At 44.2% G+C, this 10,117-nt stretch overlaps 1 protein-coding gene across 3 annotated transcripts; it reads left to right on the top strand.

Annotated features, from left to right (window-relative positions):
* The first annotated feature begins 256 nt into the window (after positions 1 to 256).
* LOC306789660 (calmodulin-regulated spectrin-associated protein 2-like) lies at positions 257 to 9,286 on the top strand. Of its 3 annotated transcripts, XM_079285721.1 has the most exons (12): positions 257 to 403; positions 1,652 to 1,821; positions 2,000 to 2,083; positions 2,267 to 2,450; positions 2,529 to 3,252; positions 4,812 to 4,948; positions 5,082 to 5,296; positions 5,380 to 5,479; positions 6,129 to 6,188; positions 6,897 to 7,012; positions 7,101 to 7,219; positions 7,306 to 9,286. In XM_079285721.1, exons 3-12 carry the CDS (start codon positions 2,014 to 2,016, stop codon positions 7,603 to 7,605), a joined length of 2,025 nt encoding a protein of 674 aa, XP_079141847.1. In that variant the 5' UTR covers positions 257 to 403; positions 1,652 to 1,821; positions 2,000 to 2,013; the 3' UTR covers positions 7,606 to 9,286. The 3 variants fall into 3 exon arrangements, with proteins under 3 accessions (XP_079141847.1, XP_079141845.1, XP_079141846.1); XM_079285719.1 differs by having other exon boundaries at positions 2,267 to 3,252; XM_079285720.1 differs by lacking the exon at positions 6,129 to 6,188 and having other exon boundaries at positions 2,267 to 3,252.
* The last annotated feature ends 831 nt before the right edge of the window (positions 9,287 to 10,117 follow it).

Below are 10,117 nucleotides of genomic sequence, written 5' to 3'. Positions count from 1 at the left end.
AACCTCTGTGGACGCCACCGTTTCATTCATAAACAATATTCTCACATGACATCTGACAAGGTTCATCTCACTTCATTCATCTGTACGTATTTGATTTGTTGCTAGTACCATGTTGAGCTCTTGCTGCTGGTGTGAAGTTTGAGTGTGTGTGTGTGTGTGTGTGTGTGTGTGCGCGCGCGCGCGTGCGCGCGTGTGTGCGCAGACAGCAGCAGGCAGGGCTGGGCAGCACCGGAGCGGCAGAGAAAGATCCAGCAGGGAGGGGACGCAGTCAGAAGAGGCCGAGGAACAGACAGGACAACAGACAAACACCGCTGACAACACCTCGTCGTGACAGCGTCTGTCCACAGCGAAAGGAAACACGCGGGGGACTGTTTTTTTCATCCCATGCATCTTTAGAAACAAGGTGAGCATTAAACGCAGCACTGCTCGTGTTGTTCCAGAGGAAGCTGTCAGTGCGCACCCCGCCCGTCCAGCTACCACAGGAGGATGCCTCTCGCTCCCCTTCGGCCTGGCTAGCTACTCGGTCTCCCCTCCTACCAACCCGCATTAGTCCGCTTTGTATGAGCGCCAACGGTAACCAGCTATTTGTTGGTTTTGCTGTAATCCGGTGGTTCAATTCAGAAGCTATGCAAAGCCAACAAGTAGCCGAAGCTCCTTATGCTGTTTGACTTGAGGCTCAGTGCCAGTGTTGTTAGCCTCCTCTCATGCTAGCTTAGCAGGACTGCAGTGCTTGCGTGTGTGTGTTTGATTACTTCTCAGCTGGCCAGAATAGATTTGTCTGTGTTTTGTAGCAGTTGTTGATCGATAGATGGCCATGATGCACGAGAGGCTACTCACTGTCATGGCAATAAGATCAGAGATATTTCGATGACATGTGGAGGAGAGTGCATCCTTTCAGGCTAAGTTGAATACAGAAGTCGCTGTTTTGTTTCATCTCAGCCTCTGTACGAGCTTATGTGTTCATCAGACTTATGTGGAATGTGATTAAGGACGAACATGGCTCACGATCATCTGACGAGGAAAAGCTGGACTCCTCGTGTCATATGTCAGATGTTTGATGCAGGATAGATAAATCAAAGGTTGAAGAGCATACAAATACCTCCTAAGCAGAGGCTCAGTCCATCTGGACACCACCTGATGTACTCGATTAGGTGGAGCCTGAAGATAAAGTCAGTACGCAAACAAGAGCTTGTTGCAAATCACAACAGACTGCACTGCTGTCACCTTGTACACCTTTGCTCCATCAATATTTAACACGAATGTGAGATGTGTGACTGCATTTTGGATGGAAATCTGTACATTTGGGTTCATAAAGGAGAAGTAGGCCAGTGTGAGATGTGTGCATTCATTTCAGATGCGTACACACATGCATGTTTAGGAGCTTTCCAGTCGAGCCACTGATGATCTCTATGCTTATACTTTTATGCATTTCAGATGCTTCCTCCAACTTGCTACTAGTGCTGGGCAATGTGGCAGAAATCATTATCTCAATATCAATCGGGATATTTTCTGATATTGATGTATTCTACATGTTGCACATATTTAAAAAATCACTTTTATTCAAGACTTGGGACCAAACTTCAACTGATTTTGTTAGTTTTCGTGTGTGTGTGTGTGTGTGTGTGTGTGTGTGTGTGTCCGTCATTGTCAGCCCGTCGTCACCATGACAGCGGAGGAAACCATAAATGTGAAGGAGGTGGAGATCATCAAGGCGATCCTGGACTTTCTCAACTCCAGGAAGTTGCACATCAGCATGCTGGCTCTGGAGAAGGAGAGCGGCGTCATCAACGGGCTCTACTCAGACGACATGCTCTTCCTCAGGTAGGTGAACTCAACGGCAGTAACCACAACGTGCAGTCTGGGTCTGCCGCGCCTCATCAGAGATTCTGGAAATCCCTCGCTCTTCAGTTATACATTATAGAACCACATTTATATGATATTTTTGGGACATTTAAAATGTGTTTCCTGTGTTTTAAAAAATGAACTGTCTCTGTTTCAGGCAACTGGTGCTCGATGGCCAGTGGGATGAGGTCTTGCAGTTCATTCAGCCTTTGGAGTGCATGGATAAGTTTGACAGGAAAAGGTCCGTATGTGCAGGTTCACGTATCCTGTGTTGATGCCTACAGCAGCAGCTTTCAGACCACAAACGAACTGCAACAGAGTCAGCTTGGGAGAACTTTCCTTATCAGGCGGTCTCGATATGGTTGCTCAGTCATATTGGTAAATGACTGACTGACCTGTGCATGCAATGTGGTGGGTGATACAGGCGCGTCTCCGGGAGAAATCGACCTCACGGAATACACTCGCTCCATTGAGAGGCTGAACACGTCGTTGGGCTTCCTGCAGACAGAGATGCAGCGTTTGGCCCAGCAGCAGGAGACGATCATGTCCATGAGAGAGCAACAGCAACAATCCTGGGTCATTCCTCCTCCTGCTCCATCTCCGCACAGGTATCACTTCATGACAAAGAAAAAGATATATTTTGTTTGTGAACACATACAGGACCGTGTGCGTTCTCTTCCACACAGGCAGCTCCGCGAGTTGCGTAGCAGCAGTGTAACGGGCCGGGGATCAGCACGAGGCTCGGTTGGGTCTTTGTCTCCCATCCTTTCTTCTTCCGGCTCTCCTCGCACTCCCAACCGTTCCCCTGCTGGCATCAAGCGCCGTCCGGCCTCCTTCCATGCCAGGACACCCAGGACTCCACGACCAAATGATCTGAAGGTCACACCTTTCAGTCGAATGCTCAACACCCAGACCTCAGTGGACAGCATACCCAGACTAAGACGTTTCACCCCCAGCCAAAACCAGGACAGCCCGTTTGCGTACCTGGGCCACGACGAGGGGCCTCTGGAAAGCAGGAACGAAGAGACCAAGGACAACAAAGAAAACACTCAGGACAAAGAAGACGTAGTGGTAAAGAAGAGTGCTGGCACTCCTCAGCTGTCTACTGAAGAAGCAGCCAAAGAGAAGGAAGACGAGCGACAGGAGAAAAGAAAGGGCGAAGTCAAGCAAACACAGTCGTCAGAGGTGTTGTGTCAACCGGTGTCTGAGATCCAAGGGCCCACAGGCAGCCGGGTCAAGGGAGAGCCCCAGGACAGAAGACACCTGGTGGAGGTGACTCTGTCTGGGCTGAAACCTCCAGAAGGACGACCCGGCAGCAAGGAGACGACGGGAGACGGCGAAGGAGAGGGAGAGGCAGGAGGAGACACGTATGGAAAAGACCAAAAGATGTGCTGTGGATTCTTCTTCAAGGTGAGCTGGAGCGACAGAATTGTTTTGATCTTCCCAATGTCTTAAGAAAATCCATGAAATAGCTTTTGTGTGAAATAGAGTCAACATGTTTAAAGGCTTTGAACACAAGACTCCATTGCAACTCAAGACCAAGACAGGCTTTTTAATATGTTGGACTGATGTTCCCATGATGATCACCAGTTTGTCTTTTCTTCCAGTCAAAGGTCTGTCCATCTTAGCGAACTTGCAAGCATAAATCTTGCTGGCCATGCGAGAATCACATTTATAACAAACTTTTTGACAGCAGACATTTTGACTCGTCATAAATGAAAGGAACAGGTGGCACTGGTAACATTAGTGATGGCTCCGTACCCCTTCGCCCAGTCCCGGGCCTCGAACACAGACTGGCCATTCATAAAAACATGGTAAAAACCTGCAGAGCTGCGTACGTTATGTTAGCACGTCATTAGCTAACGTTAGCACGTCATTAGCTAACGTTAGCACGTCATTAGCTAACGTTAGCACGTCATTAGCTAACGTTAGCACGTCATTAGCTAACGTTAGCACGTCATTAGCTAACGTTAGCACGTCATTAGCTAACGTTATCACGTCATTAGCTAACGTTATCACGTCATTAGCTAACGTTAGCACGTCATTAGCTAACGTTAGCACGTCATTAGCTAACGTTATCACGTCATTAGCTAACGTTAGTACGTCATTAGCTAACGTTAGCACGTCATTAGCTAACGTTAGCACGTCATTAGCTAACGTTAGCACGTCATTAGCTAACGTTAGCACGTCATTAGCTAACGTTAGCACGTCATTAGCTAACGTTAGCACGTCATTAGCTAAGTCTGGCAGTGACTTTGCTTTAGCTCTGAACATTGTTTGCATTATTTTATAAGACACCAACTCATTGAATTTCATAACATGAGATTTTAGAAACAATGGATTTGTGTGATCATAATAACCAGCCTTATTCATAAGAGGTATAGCTCGGTTTTGTAACAAGGCTGTTGAATTGATAAATGTTTTATAGGTTGACCTCCACACAATAAGATATGTGAGGAAGTATAAGTGAGCAATAAATGATATGCAAGCTTTATAAGTTCATACATTATAGATTTATACGGTATTGCTATTGAATTTGAAATTGTCCCATTAATATCGTCAATATGTCGTCTCCGTGTTATTTTATGATGGATCAGAACCCAGAGGAATTTTGGCTAAAAAACCCTTTACATTTTATCATCACAGATTTTTAATTCAATATTCCCATCTAATTGTTTTAACATTTTTGACAAGTCACAATGTCTGCTGTGAAAACGTGCTTTTCAACTGAAGTTTAACTCCTCGGTATACACTTGTTATACACTGTATTATTAACTTCTCGTTAATAATACAGTGTATACAGCCTTATGGTGCTATATGCAGGTAGCACCGACAGGAAGAATCTTAATACACGGTAATAATTAATCTGCTGAGTTAACAGGACTGCCAGCTTTTCATGAAAGTATTAAAGATGCAGTGGAAATATCTCTCCATCTATTTTGTGTGTTCCCCACCCGTTTAAACACCAGGATGATGTGAAAGGGGAGGAGGACATGGCAGCAAAGAAAGCAGCTCTGCTGGAGAAGAGGCTTCGGAGGGAGAAGGAGACTCAGGTGAAGAAGCAACAGCAGGAGCTGGACCAGGAGCAGAAGAAGGAGTCTGCACGGTCTGTTTTACTTTGACTCTTTTTGCCAACGCTAACACTGTCCCCATGTCTGTAGCATCAACACATACAGTGTGTCTTTTGAACTTGAGTGTGCAGTCACACAATACATCTGTACCTCTGTCTCCTGCTCCAGGTTGAAAGCAGAGGAGGAGCTGCAGAAGAAGGATAATGAGAAGGCGAGGAGGGATTACATCAAGCACGAGTTTTTGAGGAGGAACCAGCTCAAGCTGGAGGAGAACATGGACGAGGTCATCAAGCCCCGATCTGGAAGCCTGAAGAAGAAGCCGCGGCCCAAGTCCATCCACAGGGACGTCATGGAGTCGCCTACGCCCCCCGTGAGAGCCACAGGTGAGCAACATACAAAGCGTATGCACAAACACACACTTCTGGCTGCATTACTGAGCCGTGCTTGAGCGTTCCTTGTGTTGCAGGGGTGCGTCCTCGAGGATTCTCAGTGTCGAGTGTTTCTTTGGCGTCTCTCAATCTGGCTGACCACGACAGAGACCACCCAAATAACAGGAAGAACAGCAGGTAAGAACCCACTCTGTGCCTGTAGCGTGGATTCTAGACTCTCTTACCTTGCTCTTGATTTACAAATCACAAAGCACAAATACTCTGTCTGCACCTGCCTTTGTCAATAAAACCCAAAGAACTACGCCTCTGTTTTAGGGGGAAACATAATATAAAGAAATGTTACAATTGTCACGTAATAATTTACCAACAACCAAGATGACACAGTTGAAGCTGTCAGGCCGTTTTCATCAATCTTGTCTTTAAGTTCCTTTCAACAGTATTTTATTCTTGTGTAGCAGAAGAAGAAGTATAGATCTCACAGTATCACACTAGTCATGTATGTTTATAATATCTGTTTAACTACAACAAGTAGTTCAGAATTACTTCTTTCATTTTTACCTTTTGTAATATTGCAGTGGGTTTGTGCAGTTCACAGTCCCTGAGTTTATTTCCACCACAATTAAAATTGTAAAACTTCACAACCCCATATTTCATTTGTGACACCCAGATATCATATACTCTGCCGTGGCTTTAATGTCACGGGGTGTTTTATGACGTTTAAGTTATTTTTTCTTAATTGTTAAGTCTTGACTTTTATGAGGCTTACACTCTTGATTCTCTTGTATCCCTCTCTCATTTCTCCCTCTATTTTGCATGCGTCCCTCAGAGGCAATAAACTAGCCCATATCCCGTTCTTTCTAAGCTCCCCCAAAGAAAGAAAGGGAAGGTTAGTAATGCTCCGAAAAAAGTGATTCAACAGACAAAGTGAACCGGATGTGGCTTCATGTAGAATTAGCTCCATGTGACTTAAGCCTGATTTTCATCCGACGTTCTTTCAACACAGACTCACATAAAAAGTAGACGGATTTGTCAACAGTGAAATCATTTGACAAATGACATCACTGCCGTTTGTTTTGCTTCTGCATCGACGTACATATGGGACCTGTGTGGCTGAGATGTTTTCGCCTCGGTTCTCCTGCTCTCTATCCTCTTCCGCTGTTTCGCAGTATTGTTCTCCGGCTGCTCTTTTCTCTCTTCTCTTCTGTTGGCTGCTCTGCCTTTCACCGCTGTGTTTGCTGTTTCCTCCACAAGTACCTGAGCTCATGCCTCACAGAAACCATAAAGACATCACTGAGACTTTGCTTGGCTGAACAGGCCTCTCTGCGTCTCGCTGCACAGCTGGGTCGGTTCAGTGTGATGTAATGCAAGACAACAGGCAGGGTTTGAGAATTATGTCACAACGTCTGACCTTGTTTTACCACATCTCTCTCTCTGTGTATGTGTGTGTGTTTAATAACTGTGTGTGCATGGCTGTTTGTGCAATCTGTCGGCATACGCTTCCATACATGCTTATGTGCATCAACCTTTTCGTGTTTGTTGTGGGTTTTTGTCATGTCCGCGTGTCATTTGTCGGTCTGTATGTGATCGTCTCCAGGCCGGACTCTGCAGAAGGTTTTTCTTCTTGTCCTTCGACTGATGGTCGCAACGGAGAGAAGGATTGGGAAAACGACTCCACCACCTCATCCACTCCCTCCAACAATGAGTACACAGGTAGAAGACATACCTGCAATTATTACATAGTTTGTCGAGATTTACACAGAGATTTTTGCAATCTCATGCGCGGGCTTTCTTCCCACAGGACCTAAACTATACAAGGAGCCGAGTGCCAAGTCCAACAAGTACATCATCCAGAATGCCCTGGCTCACTGCTGCCTGGCTGGCAAGGTCAACGAAGGCCAGAAGAACAAGATACTTGATGTATGTTTTGCAAATACGTGTGTCTGTGTTTTTCTGCATGAAATATGCTGCACTAAACGATGACTTTTCTCTTTGGTTTTGTGCAGGAAATCGAGAAATCCGAAGCCAATAACTTCCTTCTGTTGTTCCGTGACGCCGGATGCCAGTTCAGGTCCGTGTACGCCTACTGCCCGGAGACAGAGGAGATCACCAAACTGGCCGGCATCGGGCCGAAGAGCATCACGATCAAGATGATCGAGGGCCTGTATAAGTACAACTCGGACAGAAAGCAGTTCAGCCTGATCCCGGCCAAAACCATGTCCGCCAGTGTGGACGCCATCACCATCGCCAGCCATCTGTGGCAAACCAAGAAGCAGGCCACGCCCAAAAAACTGCACACTAAGTAGCACCAGACGGCCGGGCAAGATTTGGACACGCTTCTCTGGAACGAGCACAGGATCATTTGTGTGTGTTAGTTTTACATTTTCATTGAAAGGACACATGGTCTCACTGTAATATTTCACAACTGGAATGTAGAACACAAGTGGGCCTCACAGACATTGTTGTTACAGAGTTGACTGTTACGCTCTGGACTAATTGAACGGGACACAAGTGTTTACCTGTCAGCATGTGTATCAATGTTCTCACGTGCCAAAAAAAAGGAGAAGAAAACAAAAGGCGGACCAATGCCTTACCTAGTTGAACCACTGAAGCACTGAATGTCACGCCTCACAAAGAGGCACTTTGGTTTCTATAAGTTGATCATGTGTGGCCTTATGCTTGTTTTGTGTCATTTGGATACGCTGTGAGTGTCGGTGTGAGTTTGTCAGCACCTGTTAAAAAAAAAAAGACTGTTGTGATAAAGGAGAGTTTGTGTGCACTCGCAGGTCTGGGATCAGATTACGCCGCCCTCAGGCAGGTTGTTGCAAGGGTGGCCTGTCTGATCCGTGATCAGGTAGAGGCAGCATTTTTTAATGAGAATTGTGCTGCTCCACAACACAGGCACGTTTTTGTAGTTCTTGCTTTCTTTCCTTTTTTTTTTTACATGTGACAGAAAAATGTATAAACAGTTCAAATTTGTGTATGTGTGTGTATAGTGAAGAGTGAGGAAAGTACCTCAGCTGGCGATTGCAATTACTTTCCAAAAGTGTGGAATGATGAGAGTATTGAGCATCTGGAGCGCCGTGAAACAATTCTGGAAAGCACCGGCTATAGACTCTTAATTTATTTCATTTTGATCATGCTTCGAAGATATTCTGAAAGGCGTCTTAGATTTTATTCAGAGAAACATAATATACTGTACGTATATATAAGTGAAGTTTGTATATGATGGCAGATCCATCCAAAATGAGCGAGTCCGCTTGTAGCTTTTATAATTTATCACGTCTGTGTATCTGTATGTTGTCCTTTGGGGCCGTTAATTATGCTACAAATGCAAAAAGTGTGATCACTCAACAGTATCACTGGTAAGACGATCATCAGTAGTAGAATATAGACGGAAGTCCCACCCTGTGTCATCAGTCTGTGCAGTTTAAGCGTAATTGGACTAATCACCATCGACCATGTTGCAGTTGGAACTAACAAACACATAAAAAGCCACTTTAATGTGGATGTTGTCTTAACTGTTAGAGCTTGTTTACCCTCAAAGTAGATTGTAAATATATGAATTCACCCACGATGCTTCCCCAAGACCCTGTCCACTGTCGTCAGGACCGTCATGCTTGTTACTTTACTTTTACATTACTTTTGATCACATGTTCCTTCCGCATGTGTTGGCACTGTACATATATATTTTGGCATATAGAAGTATATTTTGTAATGACATTGACCTGTTGGAGGTGTGTACGAATGAAGCAGTACAGCCGTTGAAGGAAGTGTGTTGAAAGCAAAGGCAAGGTGTATGAAATCTTAATGAGGTTTTATTGTGGTATTGTATGAAATCCATAAAGCATACTGAGAAAACCATTGTATTTTTTCCAACTCTGAATTCATTTTTTGTTCAATTTACTAAATATGCGCAACTGCTCATGGGTTTATTTTGTTTTTCTATTCCTTTGAGCTTTATTAAAATGCCAGCTATCAACAGTATTCATGGTTTCAAATCCCTGTGTTGATTGATTTAGGTGGAATAGTAACCTCATTTAAACTGACATGATATCCTTCTACCACCAGAGCTCAGTAAATAACAGGACAGTGTCATCATTACTGCTGCACACACACAGACCATCGGAGGGACACTTGTAGTGTATCTGTGTCCAGACTGAAGCCTGCTGTGGCAAGACACTGAATACCACAGACTTAAGGCTGTTAAATATAACAGAAAATAGTGTTCAAAAAATCTGCACGTGTTTCCTCATATCCTCATATTGATCGTATTGATGGATAATCAGCTGGACCCATGTATCAGCCAATATTAGCTCATTGCAGATATATTGGTGTCTACAGTATGTCGGCTGATAATTAACAGAAAATAGAAGACAGAAATGCCAAAGACATGTTTGAGGTCATTTAGAACGTGTTTCCAGTACATTGTTTGAATTGGAGAAAGCTGTTTATTCCTTTGTTAGGGATAATAAAACAAAATGTCCTCTCACACATCTTGGAGACAATTGTCTAATAAATCAATCAAATGGAATCTTATAAAAATAAAGTTTGATGCAAAAACAGGACACTGCAGACATACAGAGGACTAACAACGTCCACGAATGTCTTCCATTGGTTTGGAAGTAAATGTACTGCTCTTAAAATCTTACTGAAGTAAAAGCACAGAAGTACTGGAATCAAAATACCTGAAGTGTTGTTAATACAGAATGGCTCATGTCAGAATAATATCTATAATATCATTGTGTAAGGATTACTAATGTTACCGCTGGTAAAGATGGGGCTCATGTCTACTGTATACACTACTCTGTAGCTTAA

Source organism: Melanostigma gelatinosum (assembly GCF_949748355.1).
Source record: "Melanostigma gelatinosum genome assembly, chromosome: 15".
In the NCBI taxonomy this organism is placed as follows: domain Eukaryota; kingdom Metazoa; phylum Chordata; class Actinopteri; order Perciformes; family Zoarcidae; genus Melanostigma; species Melanostigma gelatinosum.
The sequence above is the reverse complement of the archived record's forward strand: the minus strand, read 5'-3'. Positions and strand labels throughout refer to the sequence as shown.

Bases quoted from the DNA above. Each gene is read 5' to 3' on its own strand.
- LOC306789660 (XM_079285719.1), top strand. From the start codon at position 2,014: ATGGCCAGTGGGATGAGGTCTTGCAGTTCATTCAGCCTTTGGAGTGCA. The intron at 5,480-6,128 runs GTAAGAACCCAC...TGCGTCCCTCAG, and splicing joins AATAACAGGAAGAACAGCAG to AGGCAATAAACTAGCCCATA. The intron at 7,220-7,305 runs GTATGTTTTGCA...GGTTTTGTGCAG, and splicing joins AGAAGAACAAGATACTTGAT to GAAATCGAGAAATCCGAAGC.